Source organism: Talpa occidentalis, unplaced genomic scaffold (assembly GCF_014898055.3).
Source record: "Talpa occidentalis isolate TD23 unplaced genomic scaffold, MPIMG_talOcc4v2.1 talOcc4.14, whole genome shotgun sequence".
Classification (NCBI taxonomy): Eukaryota; Metazoa; Chordata; class Mammalia; order Eulipotyphla; family Talpidae; genus Talpa; species Talpa occidentalis.
Window position 1 is genome coordinate 4,535,294 of NW_023601433.1, and position 19,348 is coordinate 4,554,641.

General features: G+C 40.2%; 1 protein-coding gene across 1 annotated transcript in view; it reads right to left on the reverse strand.

Annotated features, from left to right (window-relative positions):
- AGBL1 (AGBL carboxypeptidase 1) overlaps positions 1-19,348 on the reverse strand; it is a 602,442-nt gene that overhangs the window by 415,546 nt on the left and 167,548 nt on the right. The window contains exon 18 of the mRNA XM_054695456.1: positions 9,346-9,526. Within this exon, the coding sequence (XP_054551431.1) occupies positions 9,346-9,526 (181 nt within the window). The remainder of the gene's footprint in view (positions 1-9,345; positions 9,527-19,348) is intronic.

Consider the following 19,348-nt stretch of genomic DNA (forward strand, 5'->3'; position numbering starts at 1 on the left):
ACGGGAAGTGAGCCAGGAAGCTCGGGGGACCCACTTCCAGGACTGCCTGCCCCCCAAAATGGCTTAACGGCAGGACCTCAAGTGTTCCCAGAGCAAATAATTTTCACTTTGGTCTCATCAGTGAGACTGTGTCCCATCTGCCTCTACAGCAGGACCCTCTGGCAGTCTCTGGGCACAAATGAGTCCCGCGGAGCGTGTCCCGAGGTTGGACAGCAGCAGCACCTGCCATGCTCTTCCTGCACCTCCTTCCACCTCTCCGGGGTGGACCATCATTTGGGAATTAGCAATGGACATTGGCAAGGAACCATGCAAGGCAGACAGACCTCTGCCTCGTTTAAAGAAAACATAAATATGCATGTCTTTCAGTGTATAAAGTTGTCCATAAAAAATCTGTGAGCATAAGATAATCCTCTAAAGGCTCCTTTCTGAGTCTAGGAGACTATCTCAGCATGGAAAATGAACTGAGGCTTTGGAGGGCAGGAGGTATATGGAGAAAAGAATAATTCCTCAGACCAAATTTGCCCTCTGGATCAGAATAGTGTCCCCCCTTCCCCCAGCTTCAACTGGAAGGCAAGTAAAGCAAAGGGTGAGATTGAACGCTCGTGCCATCTGTCTCCAAAGACCCTTAACACAGGGATGTGCACCAGGCAGAACCACCAACCCAGGCCGACATCTCTGCCAGAACATCTAGCCTTGGCTCCGGGTCCAGAAGCCACTGCACTTTCCTAAAAACAAATCATGCAAAGATACCCGTCCAGTAATAACTGCTCTGTTCCAAACAACACAAAATAATTTATATCATAAAAGTCCACAATTGCAGGATGGAGGGAGAGAGGGCTGGTGCAGGCTGAGCTTTAAAGGCTAAGAAATAGGATCTGGGGCTGGCAAAGTACCACAGGGAGGCTCCATGGCAGGAACTTTGGGTTCTCCTGGCCTCTCTCTGAGCAGAGAATATGGAGCCGACACTCTGGAAGGAGCACATAATAGGTATCGCTTTCCTGCGTGTCTCTATGGCAATCAGTATCCTGTCTAGAGACAGCATGGATGCCATCGCCCAGTTTCCAGAGCCCACAAAACACACAGAGCTTTCTTCTGATGGGCTCTTCACCAAGTGTTCACACTTGCTTTCTCCTGTCCCTTCTCTCCCCCTAAAAGTGTGGTCCACTGCCCTTGCTTTTGGGGGAGCACTGCAGAACTCACCCACAGGCTTACAGAAATCTGCACTTCAGAAGTCAGATACGGGCAGGTGTCCCAAAGGCATCTCCTTCCATCCTGGAAAGACCTCACTCTTATTAAACTCTAGCCTGTTGGAGACTTCTCAGTTGCACAATCAGGTTCTCCCCATGCCTCTTTCAAGAGAGGGAAAGACACTAAGCGGAGGGGTAGAAGTGGAGAATACGAGGGCGTCTCGACCCCAGGTTGTACAAAACCCTGCCTCTGGTGGACTGGATTCAAATTTTCCCTTCCCATCTAACCCACAGTAGAACCTTGCATCACGGTGACAGCTAAGTGCTAACATTTCCTGAAAGGGTATTCACTTCTAACAGAAGAGAATCAAGTCACTTCATCCATCCGCTGATCTGGACCAACACTCTCTGGTGAATTTAAGAGACTTCAGAAAGACCAACTGTACCAAGAGTTAGATTTAACAAATTTGCACTGCCCACTTTCCACGTTCTATGCAGAAACCTTCCAGAGGAGATACTAGGACACTTCTGGAAGCTTTGACTTAGTGAAGTCACTTAGGTAAGTGAATAGAATACCAGCTTTGCAACCAGAAAAATTTGAGTTGAATTCCTGAAAGGTATCATATACATGACTGACCCCTCTCCCCGCTCCCCAGCAAAACAGGAGAACTTTTTGCCATATGTATAATGAATTAAAATCGTAATTTTATCAGATTAGCAAATAATCAAAAGCTGGATAATGTGCCGTGTTAATGAGGGTGTGGGGACAAGGCACATTTATCCATCAGTGGTAGAAGTACACATCTATTTTCTGAATAATCTGACAATACTACATATCAAACATAAAATAGCCTAACATTTGGCTCAACAGAACACTTTTGAAAATGTGTCTTAGGGAAATGGCCAGAGAAATTCACCAAGAGAAAAACAAGAATATCCACCTGTCTATTGCTTATAATGGAGAACTGTTTATATTAATTACGGACCATTGATACAGTGAGATCGCTATTGTAAAAACTAATAATGCCATTTATATTCTTCAGTAAAAGAAGATGCTGTTGGTTGTTAAATTATCCTACAAAATATCTTATGAAGTTTCAAACTGGTCTGTATATTAGAAATACCATTAAAGAAACAGCTGATATACCCGAAGCTGTCAATTTACAAATATATGGCTAAATAGATCTTCTACTTGCTAATAGTGTTTGTCTCTAAGCAACCTGATTCAGGGAAGGCCTCCTTGTTACAAAATTCTAGAGGCTCTCTGTAATGATCACAAATTACAATGTGAACTGTAGCCCTTGCTTGGAGGAATGCAATAAGTAGCTCTGAATTTGGGTGCTTTTTAATTTCTCCTTTAAGCTTTCTCTCAACAAGAGTTTTCTAAAATAATGATACACCATTTTTTTTCCATTGGAAACTCTGAAACCATTTTATATTTTGAAAACCAAGCAGTCCATATACATGGCACTAAGCATGGTGCCAAAGGACGCTGGGCACTCAACCTGCAGACAGTCTGTGCTTATTTTTCACCTGCTGTCAGAGTTCTCAGCCCACAGTTTTCCACTCTGCCGTCACACTGCTTGGCAAACCACAATGCTTGGATTCCCCCCTTGCCAGTTGGCATCCAGAGAGACTGTCAACCAGAGGCAGTAGGGGGAGACAGGAAGGCAGAGGAGGAAGAGAAAGACACACATTGTTTTCCGCTTCCAGCTAATGAAACCCGTGCCGCAGCAGAGACTAGCTCACACGGCATCTTACGCACGCACAGGAGCAGCACCACTGAGGTCTCCCAAAGGGGCTGAAGCATGTGGAGCTGACCTCCTGGCCATTTAGGGCTGTGCCCCCTGGGCCACAGAAGTTCTTTCCAGATTAGTTAGCCTTCTCAGAATTCCAAACACCGGCCTCCTGGTGCCCCTCAGCTCCTGGGTTCTGGTAACTCCACCTCTTGCCTTTGCTTCCTCCATCCCAGTAGGCCAGACCTGTCCCGCACTGATCAACCTCTCAGCTTCCTTAGCATACCATCTCGAACTTTCAGACGTCTGCCACCTGTGTGAGCCAAATCTCATCTTTTGAAACATCTATTTTCTTGACTATACTATATATCATTTTTATCATTAGAAAAAATAAAGCTGGGCCTCCCCGGTGGTGCAGTGGTTGAGCACTGGGCTGCAAAGCTGCTTGCAGCCTCTGCAGTGCTGGTTCGATCCCCGGCCACTGGCAAGGGTCCCACATGGCACTCAGATCTCTTCTGCTGCACCCGCTACTCCCCTCAGCAGTGTACTTCGTCAGTTGGCCTGTTCTGCTCCCCGCCCTGGCTCTGGTGAGTTCTCTCACCCTCCCGTGCTTCTGACTGTACCCAGTGCTTGGATAAATAAATAAATCTTAAAATAATATAAAAATTAAAAAAATAAAGCTATTTTATTTCTGAAAAGTCCCAATTTTACAGAACATGATTCTTAAAACAGATTAGCTATTGTACACATTATTCACTGTTCCCTTAGGAATTTCACTGAAAACAACTGCCACTGATCCCCTTCATCACCCTATGGAAGCTTCTCCACATCTCAATAACAGAGTTGGAACAAGATGGAATGGCTTATTAACACTTAATTAAGGGATAAATGATATAACAGAAATGAGGGCCACAGGTACTTTAAAACTGGTCATTGGTATAGATGTTCTCTTCTCAAGTGGCCACTGAAAGGATTGTCCATTCCAGCCTCCTCCACGCGTGGATGCCATTTTTCCTCTGACCTAAGGGGACACTTTGGTAAGACCAGGGTCTCCCCAGTTTCAAGCTCAGGAGGAATTCTTTCTTCTCTCTAATGGCCCATTTTTTCCCAGCACCTTTTCTTGTGTCAGGCCCCCTCCTTTTCAGGACAACCAACCAGGGGACTAGCCGATTCAATCGATGACTCAATTGCTCCCTACCCATGGGGACGTCTCCACAGACAGCCGCAGCTGGAGCACAGCCCAAACAGCAGCTCTGCTGGCTGTCATGACCGGGGGGTCCCGAGCCCCGGGGCTACTGTAGGATCACAGGTAGGTGGAGAGCAGCCTGAGAGACACCTGAGATTGAATTTCTCACCAGTCAATGGTTGAGAGCCCAGAGAATATTGTCCATTCTCATTCAAATTTTTAATTGCATCTTATTATGGTTTATTCTTTAATGTAACTGACCTGTGAAATCCAAAAGTCTGAGAACAACTGCTACAGGTTATTATACTGAAAAGGTCTGAAATACATTAAATAGCTGGGACTAAGGTCACCTCAGAGGGAAGCCCTGAATATATGAAAACAGAAGGGAAGAGGCATAGCTCAGTGCAAAGGTAAAAGTGAGCCTGATGGGGAGAATAGAAGTCCTTTGTGATTCTGAGTGGTTAGTTGAATGAAAGCATATTAAGGAATGAGGAGTGAAATAGTAACCTGACGAAACCTAGCAGCAGCAGGCAAGGATGTATTCTTCAGAGGAGGAAGCTAGTGGGACAAGGCAGATTGCTGAGACCCAAGTCTGTTCCATGAAAGAAGATGGAGGATGGACCCATTCATTCATACTGGGTCGAAATCACAGAGAGCTGGTAGGCCTTGTTTTGGCTTAATCCAGGTACACTGGATATGAAGGTTTGGATCAACAAGGTTGATTTCATAGACAATCAGCAGATGGGGCTGAGCTTCTACTTGCATCTCCATCTGAGGTTGGGAAGAGCTAATTGGCTAAAATGAATACAGCTTTTGAGCTAGACAGACTGGGCTCAAATCCCAGCATGTCATCACCTGACCCTATAGCCCTGAGTGTGTCTGTGTGTGCACCTGTGAGCGTGCACCTGATATTTTAATTCTCTAGGCAATTTTTCATGCATTTCTGCGTTTAGCTAGCTATGTGATCTTGGATAACTCATTTTACCTCTTTAGTCTCACTTTCCCTATTATTTGAAGGACTGGGACTAAATTATACATAAGAACTAATAAAAGAAATAAAAGAAATAAAAGAAATAAATAAGTTTCTTTTATTCCAGTTTCCTTAAATCCCTACAGAAATGTAGTATAGACAAGAAAAAAGTTTTAATCCTTTCTCTGTAATACCAGCTGTTTAAACTGCACCCAAGCACTCACCCCCAGATACTCAAGTCTCCATGTCTAGAAAAATGGGCTAAAGACCTTACTTAGTCCATGTATCTGGTCATAATTATGATAAGGAAACATATGTAAAAGAGCAAGGTTCTTTCTTGGCCTGAATTTTTTTTTTTTTAGATAAAGCTTGTGAGTGCTCTTATTGAAATAAAATAAAGCTTTCACCACCCACAGTGGAGTATACGACTATTGGCACTAACTTTAAATAGTCCCAGATAGCTTAAATTGTCAAGGATTTTTATCTGGGTTTTACTTTTATTTGTTTCCCCTGGAGTATTCAGCTATTACTTCTTAATACCCTGGTGGGTACTTACAGTATGTCCTTCGTTTTTTTACTGTTGATTGTTTCTGTTCCACGATGCCTTCGAAGAAGATAATCATGTTTTTGGAGTTCTATATATACTAAGAATCAATACGCCCTGTTTCGCCTGTGAATAAAATGATGAGTTGTGTGCTGACTTTATAAAAATGATTTTATCACTCCCGTCTACCCAACAACCAAAGTCCAAAAAATGGGGGTCAGGCAAGATGTCTTCCATCCCTCACTTACACATCATGCCAATCTTTGAAGCAGCTCTGGAACCACCCACCCTCTCTCTGTTTCCTGCATAATCAAGCCACAAGTATCACTTCTACTCCTGATACTATGTGTTCCTTTATCTCACCTTGCAAGAAACTGAAAGAGCTAAGAGATCACTGCTTTTATTCTCCAAGACTACTTAGAACACAGACCAGCAGGTCAGCAAGATGGCAGGATGTTTCTTTTGAAAACCATCCTTTGTGTTGATTTCCAGTCCCAGAAATGTGTTGCTAAGGGATCTTTGGCCTGATAAGACCCTCTATGTTTTTGCTCAAAAACCCTGGTTGTCTCCCTGATCACAGATATCAAAATCCTCTAACTTTCCTCAAGGACTCCGCCACCATCTCCACAACAGGAAGTTATTGTACTTTCTACACATTCCTGCAAGCTCATGGGGTCACATGAAGACTTGTGAAAGGAAAGCATAGTTTGATAGTGAAGTAGCAAGTTCTAGTTCTCTAATCTCTATGCAAAGAATGCTTTTTGCTGATCATGCCACACCAAAGGTAGCCCTGTTACCTTTAAAAGTCTATTAATAAGAATATGCCCAGAAAAAAATAAATGAGATAGAAACACCAGAAATGACAACCTATGTTTGGGTAAATGACATCAAACATGGAAAACACTTTACATGGGGAATTTAAGGCATGTTAAGGGGGGATTTGGTCTTATCCATGGGATACCCCAAAGTGGGTAAAATTCATAAGGCGAAAATCAAAACACAGACAAATACCAAAATACGGACAATGGAATGGGCATGACTGAAGCAGAAAGCCAAGAAAGTTCAAGTGCAAGTCAGATGAACCATAAGTTAGCACAGTCCAAAGACTCATCCGCTGAGACTTATAAACCCTTTAATTGTGTCATGTCATACCCATGAGTGTCAAGTGTTTCAATAGTGATGTGCTATGACCTGCAAATCCTCCTATCAGCAGGACAATGCCAGGATGCCCAAGTCCTTTAAGCCAAAATTGTTTGGGTAATCCAAATGGTCTACAAAGTGCTTTGAACTGCATGCTGCAAGAAGCTTGCTGATTTTACTCCTCATAAATAATGGTAATGATGATGAATGGCAATGTCACTGAGAAGAAGCTGGCCTGTCATAGCAACCAGCTGTGAGCTGGAAATAATGTCTACCCAGGCCAGGAAGATGCCACACCAACCTTTCAACCCAAGACGAGGATCAAGCCCCTGATTGGGAGCTATAAGCATGTGAAATAGAAGCGACTATAATACCTGAGTTTGAATATTACTATCTGGGCTTAAGAGCCCTTTTCACAAACAGGCCAACAGTGTGCGAATTATCTTCCTCCTCCAGCATGAGAAAACTGATTTGACAACACCAACTTGAATGTCAGTTCCACTTAGATGCAGATTTATTTTTCTATCTAAGAGTGCCACATTCATGTTCAACCAATGGCGGATGTCAGCTGCTTCAAATTGGGATGCAGAACCCACAAATATGGAGGGGCTGATCACAAGTCATACTTGGATTTTCAACTGTGTTGGGGTCGGAGTCCCTAACCTCCATGCTCATCAGGGGCCAGCTGTAGTCTGGGGAAAGAGACAGAATTCCAAACTAGAGTTTCATCTCTAAACCCAGTGCTGTTTGCATTCTCTACCAAACCCCAGACAACTCAATAGAAGCAGAAACCTCGGGAAAGAACCATCTTAAATGAAAACATTAAAATGGGATCATGTCCTTAAAAAATGGTTTGCATAGTTGTTTCCCATCCATTGACATTCAGAAGCTTGCTAGTAAAATCCTTGACTTCTCATGCAGGAAGGAACATTTGCTGATGTCCGAGACTGTTCTTTGAAGCTAAGGAGAACATGGCAAGGGGCAACTGACTTCTGTTGGGCCAGGAGAGAACACTGCTGGGTCCTTATGCAGCTTGGGATCTGAGAAGTCTAACTGCTACCAGGGGCCTGGTCAATGCCCCTTAGTGAAGGGCTTGGTGCTGGCTCGTCAGAGGTGCCTGAAGACCCCCCAGACTCGAGGATGGACCCTAGTCTCCACCCACAAAATGACTCCATCAAAGAAAATGAAGTCTAGAAGCTACAAAACCAGAAAACTTGATGGGAAATACATGGATGACTTACTTATCTTTCTTTCCATTTTTATTTTGAATCTATTGAAGTTTTATTTTTATGGCCTATAGCTTTAACTTGCTTGCATTCTGGCATAGTTTAACATATCTTATCATTGGAATTTATTCTGATCCGCTTTTTATATTTTATCAACTTTATATTTTAACCATTTTAACATCAATATTCTCTTTTGTGTTTATCCTTTGAAGCTAGCCTATCATCATCTGTTTAATATTTTGTTCTTAAATTAATTACTATCTTATCTTTCTTAAACATTAAGAAAGATAATCAATTACTTATCCTTCTTAAACTATTCTTATTTAAGTCATTTTGACTTTAACACTTTGAGATTTTGTTTTCGTATCTGTTATAATTTTCATTTTATCTCTTTAATTCTCCTTTGTAATGTTGCTCTATTTTCTCAGTTTCCCAAACGTGCTTTTGTTTCTTTAATTCTTACAATAAATTGTAAGGTCTTCATGTTCAGATTTTGAAAATATTTTTCTTTCAATTTTTCTGTTTATCTTAGTCTACTTTTTCCACAGGAAAAGTCCATTTCTATAGTAAGAAGGACCATCTGTTACCATAGGAAGGAGCCGTAGTCTCTTTCCGTGAAGTCTCAGACAGGTATTTGTAAATGTTCACCCTGTCACCCCCTGCTCTTATTTGATCTTGGGGACCAGCTCTGACATTGGGGTCTTAGCTGACCCCTTATAACAGAGCTCCTCCGACTCAAGAGGTTCTGTTCCCCATTCCACGTTCTGAGGCAGGTCAGGAAGCATGTCAGGGTGGGGTGGGAACAGGCGCTACCCAGCTTCTCTTTCAACTGACCATATCAGTCACCCTACTTATAGCCACCCCACAGGCATTTTTCAGCCACATCAGCCACGTCTTTTAGAGAATGTGACAGCCTTATGTTAGGTGCATGTGGAATCCCATAAAGTACAACTCAGAGTAAAGATTTCTCTACAGTAAACATTAATATGGAAATAAAAGCACGGCTCTCAACTGGGAAGAGATCACGTTGAGCCCTAACTTTGCCACTGACCCACCATGGGACCTGAGAAAGTCACTTGATTCACCTGGACACCAATTCTCTCTTTTTGAAAAGGAGCTTTGGGCTTGATTCTTTCTAAGAACCTTTCTGGCATTAATCAGCTGTGAATCTATACTTTTCTACTCAAAATATATGAGACTGACATCTATGTGTATAGAGACTATGTTGTTATTTGTACTAGATAACGGTGCCCATAAGAACTTAAGCCTTCCAGAAGACCAAGGCCTCCCCAATCACATCCATGTGTTTCTATGGTGACACAAATCAAGCCCCACGTGGGCAGGCACTGGACATACTTGCCATTGATGACACCATCTGGGTTGAGCATGGGGATGATCTTGAAAATGAAGTTTTCCCTCAAGAGCTTGGCCACAGGGTCATCACTGACCAGGAACTCCAGGGCCCCTTTCATCACCCAGCTGGCATTGCTCTCTCCTGGGTGAACTCGGGCAGTGATCACTTGGTATGGACGCTGCCCTATAAAAAAGGGACAAGTGAAAATTAAACCTTGAAATATTTCCATTCCCAGGAAGACAGTATCCAGAATGACGGCCACCTGGAGGAAGTCCAAAAAGGTTGATTGTTTGTAATATATAGTTCAGCTATAATATATTAATCCACAGACTGCCTTATGGCTTCCATAATTTGCATGTATAGTATAAAGTTAACAATTAAGGTTAGTACCCAAATCATAATATTTAGTGGCATGAAAAGAAGCCAAGAAGCAGATCTTATCAAGACCACGAAAGCAACAGTGAACTCCCCAGCATGATGTTCGATGTTAGGGATCGGAGCTGAAATCTTGTCTTCCTCGCCAAATGCAAACTCATAGGCAGATGATTTCATTTCTCCGAGGCTCTTTTCTCATCTGTAGAATGGGGCAGTGATACTGACCTTGGCTGGTTGTTGTAAAAACAAAAGGAATTGGATATGAAACGTGGCAAATTGCTCGCTATCCATTATGTGTCACTCCCCTGCCTTCTCAGTTATAAAGTCGGCAGGTAGGACAGGCCCCTCCAGTAGAAATTGACTCCAGGAGTGAATAAGGAACTTGTATTGGGAACTTGACAAAGGAAGGATGCGGAACCCATCCTTGAGAAAGAGCTGACAAAAGAGAACACGCACGGAGTTGGAAGACTTCGCTTTGCACAGGGAAGCAGGGAAACACCCCCAGTGCAATCCCAGGGCAAGAATGGATCGGCACTCATGAGAAAAAGAGAGGCTTGTCTTGCTCTGTTGATAGAAGACATCGAGAACATTGTTGTGTTGAGACATATTCTGAGCCACGTCTGGGATCAGGTGAAATTTTTGTTTTGGTCTACTGGGGATGTATGTCTCCCAGACACTTGGGGAAAAAGAGGGGAGATGACGCATCTTACTATCAATTTGCCATGTCTACTCTTGCTTGGTTTCTGTGCTTTTCCGACGCTTCCTTTTGTATCCTCATCCAATTCCTCATCACTTCTAAACTACTTGCCTCTAAGCAACCTAAAAGTTACACTAATTATTTTTTTCCCATAACATTCAAATCCCTAGGAATTAAACAAATATGGCACAAACTGCTGGTTGCCTGACCTCCCCTGTCTTCTTACTACCAGACCCCTGATGATCTGGAGGGAAGAGCTTGCCCAGATTAAAACACCAGCTTCATGGAGCCTCTTGTTGGTGGGGGTAGCTGTGTGACAGGAGCGTAACTAGCAGCAAATGGGTTGAGTCTGGAAAGTTGATTAAAGGAAACAGTTTCTCCCTGCCATGACTATAGACAGATATGACTTTCAAGTGAGGAATTCACATTGAGAATCTGTCACTTGCTAAAGATGGAGACCCTGCAGACAGAAAGACCCTGGGTTCTTGATATTTTCCTGAAGCAGGTATCCTGCACCTTCAGGTTTTGCCAACCTCCTGAGTAGTTGAGACCAGCAAACCACTACTTAGCACCGGCGATCTACCCTTCTTCTCTTACAGCCCACTAGACCGTAGTCTAACTCATATGAGATCAGGTTTAAAGTCATTCCAATAATAAGGTTACCTCAAGTGGCATGCATTCAGGTGTGCTGTCTGGATTTGGGTAGGGGGGGAAGTGAAAAAGAGAATTGGATTAAGAGTGTTTGATATGTACGATCCAAAAAAGAAGAGCTGAGTGCCATGACTTTCAGAAATAGCCCCTGATGTTTTTTCAGCAGGAGAGTGACTCAGCCATGACCACACTTAAGAAAAACAATTGGCATTATTGGAGATTATACATGTGTTTATTCGGAGAGACCACGGCATACAAATCAGAGAGCAAAGCTCAGAGCTGCATTTCCAGAGTTCAGCTTCCAGGTCCATGTCTTCCATCGGAGATGAGTTTCTGTAGAAATTGCATATTGGATCAGGTGTGTTCCACATAAGACTAACGATTCACTAATTGGGATTTAACTAAATAAGCATGTCACTGGGGAGAGATACAGACAGCTAGCTGAGCACTGTTGAAGTTAAGTGAAGGTCAGCTTTCCCACCATATTATTTGCTCACAATCACTTTTCACTGCTTCCAGAGCAAACTGCATTGGCAAGTCAATAAAAAGCATGTTGAGAAATAAAGAGGCTTGATGAATTTGTACCCAATCAGTAGCCTATTTTCAGTTCTATAATTCCATATCACTTTCTTTGTGGTTTTTGAACTGTATGCATTTACAGCATATTGAACAACAATAGTAAATGCTCCCAGCCCAGCAAGAAGAAATAAAAAATAGCTTAAGCTCTTACAAATTTTCAGCACCAACCAACATTCTCACTATCTAAGCCAGTTGGTTCCTATTGTCTGAGATACCCAGTACAATGTTGAGCATGGGCTGTCCATAACCCGAATGCAGTCTTTGCAAGCAGATATCATCAATGTGTTTTTGTTTTGTTTTGTATTTTTATCTTTAGAGAGTCGGGTTTACATCTGCTATATTGTTATATACCTGGCGGGCGATTCTAGGTATTATGAAGAAGCAAATGGAGAAAGCTGTAGGTTTTCATGAAGACATAAGCAGCATTTTAGCCATTCCTAGTTGACTTTCCTCTCTACCTCTCAGTGATTTATGACAATTTTGCAGTCGTATTGGTGAATTAAATGGATGGTACTATTCAGTTGTAGCAGCAAACAGCATACCAGAGGACCTATAACGGGCAACAGCTGTAAATAGTATGCAACACACAGACCATGTGCTTTTTTCTTGTAATTGACAATTTCAGTTTTAATAATTCATCTCTGCTTAGGGTAGGGCAAAGGGTGTCAGGTATCTGCATTTTTTCTCTGCAATTTATAAAATCTATTGCGGAGGCCAGCTAAAATCTATGCTGGAGTCAAGGTTTGGCCACATTCTAATTCTTGAAGTTACATATTGACTTTATGTCAGTTGGTAATGACATGTGTAGAGAGAGGTTAGAAACAAGGAGGGGATTAAATAATTCCAAAGAGCTATCAGACTCAAGGTCAATGAAAAGCTAGTAGAGCTGAAGACATGTGTGATGAGACATATGTGCAACCAGCTATACAAGTACTCCTTCATTTATTTCTTCTTTCTTTCAACAATATATATTAAGCTCCTTCTAGAACTCCACATAGTTCTGGAGATTACAAGAGAAATAATGGTTTCTACCCTCAGGGAACAAATAACAGTCTTATGGGAAAGACAGGCACACAGAAAATGATGTTTCAATGTGATCAGGGATAGCTGACAAGACATTTCAAAGCACAATGGAATGCTCATTACAACATTGCTTAGAATAATCTAACAAGTAGAAAGAATTTAATGTGCATCCACCACAGGAAACCAATTAAGGAAATGATATGTGAAACAGAATACTACGCAGCTATGAAAAATACACCGACCTTTCTCTTCTTGTGTTGACACAAGAAGGTATCTATAACATGGTGGTGAGTGTTGGGAAAAAAGCAAGAGGGTCTTATCCTGTGCAGGCATAGTTGTAACATTTACTGAAAGAGGTTCCCGTACAGAGAAACATCTGTGAGTGTAGAGGTCATCTGGGTAATTTTTATGCCTTCTTCATCCCTATCTGGAAAGTCTGCCTCTTCAGAAAATAATAATTGTATGTCAATTTTCATCCACGCAAAATATTTTTTTTAAAGATTTTTTTTTTAATAGAGGCATTTTATTTATTTATTTATTTGTTTGTTTGTTTTGTTTATACATGCACTGGGTACAGTCAGAAGCGCAGGAGGGTGAAAGAATTCACCAGAGCCAGAGTGGGGAGCAGAGCAGGCAGAAGGACTGAAGTACACTGCTGAGGGGAGCAGCGGGCGGCAGGAGAGGTCTGCGCGCCATGTGGGACCCTCCTCCGGTGGCCAGGGAGCAGCCGGGGATCAAACCGGCGCCACAGAGGCCGCGGGCAGCTTCGCAACCCAGCGCTCAACCGCTGCGCCACCGGGGAGGCCCACACGCAAAATATTTTAAATGGCAATAAATCACAGAAGAAAAGAAGGGAAATTTTCACAGAAGAGGTAACACTTGACCTGTTTCATTCAGATTGAGGGAGAGTTTGCCAGGCAAAGAAGAGAAGGAAGTGATAGAAAAGGTCCAAGCAGATATATTTGCAAAATAATGAGATCATGAAGCATATAATTCCTGAGAAAGAGGAAGTGATTTTATGCAATGGATGCACTCACAAAACAGACGGCAAGAATGGTAGCAGAGCAAGGAGCTACAGGCTCTTTGCACCTCTTTCTGTAGACCTTCGTAGCCTACTCTAAGGAATGTGGAAGAAATCCTGTAAGCTCTGGGAGTCCCATGAAAAATCACTAAGCAAGGGTATGATCAGGCAGGAGTTTTCTTTGAAGCTGAGGTCTCAGAGAGTACGGTCAAGGAGTGAGAGAAATGGCTACGAAAGCAAACTGTGATTTTGTTGAGGTCAGCCTACTGTCTCCAAGAGAGTGGATACAAAGACCTGACCAAGGGTATAGGGTTGAAGAAGGAGACAAGGGAATGGCAACGGAATTGGAAATGAAAATGTCTATGCAAGAAGATTTGAACAAAAGGGAGATGTGAGAAGGGTGGTGGAGGGAAAATGTTTCCACCTGACATAACCTATATTGATGCTTCCTCAAAAGGAAGCCCACCGCGCGTGTTGTCTGCACTGTGTAGTTTTCATTTACCAATATATCTCGAAAATCCTTCTACAGCAATATATATATAGATTCTTCCACCTCCTTATTTTAAAGTTAGCTTTATTTATGGTATAATTTACATATAATAAATTCTACCAATTTTAATGTTACAGTTCAACGGGTTTTGACAAATGTGTGCATTGCTGTAAAACTACTACGATCATGATATAGGACATTGCCATCGTTGCAAAAGTTACCCTCATTCCTCTTGGCAGGCAATCTTCTGGCCCCACCCATAGTCTCTGGCAGCCACCAACTGCTTTCTGTCTCCATAATGTTGCCTTTTCTGGAATTTCATAATAATTGATTCATACAGCTTAATATAACCTTTCTGTCTGGCTACTATCCCTGAGCACGATGCAGCATGATGTTGCATGCGACAGTAATTTATTTCTTTTAGTCACAGTGATAGTCCAGTACCCCATACGCCCATGGATACGCCATGATAAGTATGTGAATTATTTCCAGTTTAGGGCAATTCTGGATGACACTGCTAAAATCGTTTGTATAGAAATCTATCTTTGGTGTGAATATGGAGCAGTAGAATGTCCAATATCACAGTAGGATTACTATCTTAACAAACTGCTACCAAACTGTTTTCCAAAGAGCTTGTGCCATCTGCAAGCTCACCAGCAGTGTTTGGGAGTTCCAGTTGATCTGAATGTTGATGGACCCTTCATGCTATCAGCCTTCTTGATGTTAGTCACTTTAATGAGGAGGTTGTGTTGTCTAATTGGTGTTTTAATTTGCACTTTCTCAATGACCTGCAATATTCTGTGTGCCATTTGGTTGCTTAAAGATCTTCTTAAGTGCCTGTTTCAGTCTTTTGTCCATTTTAAAAGCAGGTTGTTAGTCTTATTGTTGAGTTTGGGAGTTTTGAGAACATAAAAAGTATATTCTAAGCTCAACATTTTAATAGATAAACATTTAGTAAGTTCTTCTCCAAGTCTTTTTATATTCTTGACTACACATTTGAAGCACAAAACCTTTTTATTTGATAAAATGAAATGTATCCTTTATTTTCTTTTATGGTTCAGGCATTTTGTGTTCTAAGAAATCTTTGCCTAATGCAATGTGATGATGATTTTCTTCTGCAAGATTTAGTATCTAAGTTTTTACATTTAGGTGTTTTTACAGTAGGCCTTGCAAGCTAATTTGGGATTATGATATAAAATAAAGGGTGAGATTCATGTTTTCCCTCCTGCATAATCTTTTAGGATTTTCTACACTTCCAATATTATCTTCTGCAAATAACAACAATTTTACTTTTCCCTCTTCATACCTTGAAAGATTTATTTTAACTGGAGGGTGGGATGCTACTGGCATCTACTGGTCTCTTTTGGGTAGATACCAGGAACGCTGCCAAACATTCTACAAGGCACAGGACAGATTCTCACAAAATGCTAACACATTTGAGAATGAAAAACCCCAGCTCATTACACTAGTCAAATTCTTCAATACATTATGATATAGAACTGGTAATAGTGGCAATCCTTCTCATTGCCCCATTCTCAGAAAGAAAGTTTTCCACATTTCACCATTAAAACCTTTGAAACACCATTTATGATACAAACTCAATAAAATTGGCATAGAAGGAATGTATCTCAACACAAGAAAGGCCATACATGACAAAACCACAGCTAACATTATGCTCAATGGTGAAAAATTGAAAGCCTTTCCTCTAAGGTCAGGAACAAGAAAAGGATGTCCTTTCTCACCCCCATTCTCCAACATAGCATTGGAAGTCCTAGCCAGAGCAATTAGTCTAGAACAGGACATAAAGGACTCTGAATTGGAAAGGAAGAAGTGAAAATATCACTATTTTCAGAAAACATGATATATGCATAGAAAACCCCAAAGACGTTACTAAAAAAAGCATTAGAAATGATAAACATATATATAGTGACAGTTTACAAAGTAATATGCAAATATCTGTTGCATTTCTATATACAAATAACAAATTAGCAGAAAGTGAAATTACATAAACAATCCCATTTACAATCACATCAAAAGGGATAAAATATCTAATAATAAAATTAACAAAGGAAGTAAAAGACTTATACACTGCAAACTATAACAATGTTGAAAGACTTAGAAGATGCAAAGAAATGGGAAAATGTTCCATGCTCATCGGTAGGAAAAATCAACATTGTTAAAATGGCCCTCTTACCTACAGTAATATACAGATTTAATGTAATTCCTTTCAAAATTCCAAAGGCATTTTTACTGAAATAGAGCAATTAATCTTAATTTTTATGGAACCATAGAAGACTACAAATAACCAAAGCAATACTGGTGGGGGAGGGAGAAAGGAAGTAACACCACTCAGACTTCAAAATATACCACAAAACTACACTAATCAATATAGTATGGTACTGTAATAAAAATAGACACACAAATCAAAGGAAGAGAATTGACAGCTCAGAAATATGGACAGCTAATTTACAACAAAGATGCCAAGAATTTACAATAGAAAAAGGAACTTTTTTTTTTTCAATAAATTCTGGGAAAACTAGACAACCACATGTAAAAGAATGAAAGTATATTGCTACCTTATACCATAAATGAACATTAATTCTAAATGGACTAAAGACTTAAATATAAGAAAACAAACATAAAACACATGGGAGAAAACATAGGTGATATTCTCAACATCAGTCTTAGAGACATCTTTGGAAATTGAGCTCCAAAAGGAAGGGAAACAAAAGCAAAAATAAATAAATAGAACTACATCAAATCAAAAACATTTTGCATAGTGAAAGAAATTATTGTTAAAATTAAAAAACAACTTACTGAATGGGAGAAGGAATTTGCAAACCAAACAAGTAGTTAATATTCAAAATATATGAATAACTCATACAACTCAACATGAAGAAAACAACTTGATTAATTAATGGGCAGAGGATCTGACTAGGCACTTCTCAAATAAGACATACAGATGGCCAGCAGGCACTAGAAAAAGATGTGCAACATCTCTATTGTTAGGAAATGCAAATCAAAACAAGAAGTTATCTTCATTTCACAAATGCAAGAATGGCTATTACCCAAAAGACAAGAAATAAAAAGTGGGCCGCCCTGAAGGCACAAGGGCTTAATCGTCAGCACTATGAAGCTATCCACAACTACTGCAGCACGAGTTCGATCCCCGGCCAGGAAGATGACCCACATGGTGCAGCAGACCTCTCCTGTCTCACCCGCCGCTCCCCTCAGCAGTGTATTTCAGTCAGTCAGTCTGTTCTGCTCCCTACTCCATCTCTGGTGCATGCTGTCACCCTGTACACCTCTGGCCTGTACCCTAGTTCTTGCCTAAATAAATAAATCTTTAAAAAAAATTTAAAAAATGTGTTGGGGAGGATGCAGAGAAAAGAGAACTCTTGTACACTACTGGTGGAAATGAAATCAGTGTAGTCACTATAGAAAACATTATAGAGGTTCCTCAAAAATGTTAAACTAGAAAAACCTAGTTTATGATACGATACAGCAATTACACTTCTGGGTATTTAGACAAAGAATACGAAAACATTAATTAAAAATATTATGTGCATCCCTTTGTTCATTGTGGCATTATTCACAATAGCCAATATAGGGAAAAAAACTAAGTTCCATAGATAGCTGAATGGATGAAGGTGTGTACAATTAAATAATACTCAGCTAAAAAATCAAATATTGCCATTTGCAACAACGTAGAACTAAAGGGAATTATGGTAAGTAAAGTCAGTACAAAAGAGAAAGACAAATAACATATGATTTAACGCATGTGGAATATAAAAAAACAAGGCAACTGAACCAACAATTTAAAACAAAAGCCAACTCTTATGTTAAGACAACAGAAAGGTGGATACAAGAGGAGAAGGTGTGGTACATGGATGATATGGATAGAGGGGTGTCAACTGAATGCCGGTGAATGATGACAACCTTTGGGGCAGGGGTGCTATGATATATACATCTGTAGAAGTGTGAAGTAATACTCCTGAAATTTATATAAAGGTGTGACCAAATGTAAATAAATAAATAGGGAAAATACCCTTTATCAAATTAAGCACAATAGCTGCTATTACCTCTAGCTGAGGGTCTTTTTTTTTTTAATTTTATTCAATGTTTTTCCTTTTTATTACAATGTAATTGAGTTATTATATTAGTTTCAGGTACACACCATAACAATTTGATATTGATATATATTATAAAATGATCACCATAAATAGTCTTGTAAACATCCAATCCTCCCCCACCCCACAGTTACAAGTTTGGTTCTCATGATGAGAGCTTTAAGATTTGTCTTGTTGAGTTTTTTGACACAGTTGAATTTATGTCAAAACTCAACTATTTTGATTTTATAATTTTTTATTGAGATGACATTGGTTTACAATTATTGAGTGTGATCTGGAGATAGAGGATGACACATCTTCAATTTTAGGTGTGAGTGTATATTATGCCCGACACCAAGGCTAAGAATTTTTATGTTAAATTATGTAAGACTACTTCAAGTGATTTCTCAGAACTGAAATAAGTAAATGACTTGTCCTTTATTCTGTTAAAGTGGTGAATTATATTTACTGGTTATTCTTTCTTTCATAGAAAACGTTGAATATACACATACGTATTTACCACTCAGCTAGAACAATCATCAGTTCATAGTCCTTTGTCTTTAATTTATAATTCCACACCCTCCATCTCTCACAAGATTATTTTGAAATAAATATCACACTTCATTTTATTTCAATGTTGACTGATATTTTTCCAGTTATAACAGCCACACATTTCTGAAATGAAATTAATTTGATTACAATATATTGTCTTTTATGTAGTTCTGGATTTATCTGAATCTTTGGGATTTTTGTCCCATGTCCTGTGTCCCAGGAGAGAAAACAGTCTGTAACTTTTCTGTCTCATAATGTCCTGTCACAGTTAGGTATCAAGGCTGATATGCTGGAAAGCATCATTGATTTCTTTTTCCTATGGAAAATTTTAGAAAATTGGAAATATTCTTCCTTAAATGTAAGATCTAAATCCTAGTGAAGTATGCAGATTTAGAATTTCCATTTTCACAAGATTTCAATTACAATCAAACTTACGTCATAACAATTCAAAACTATTTTTAGATATTCAAATTATGTAATAAAAATCCACTGTTTAAATCTTCTATTT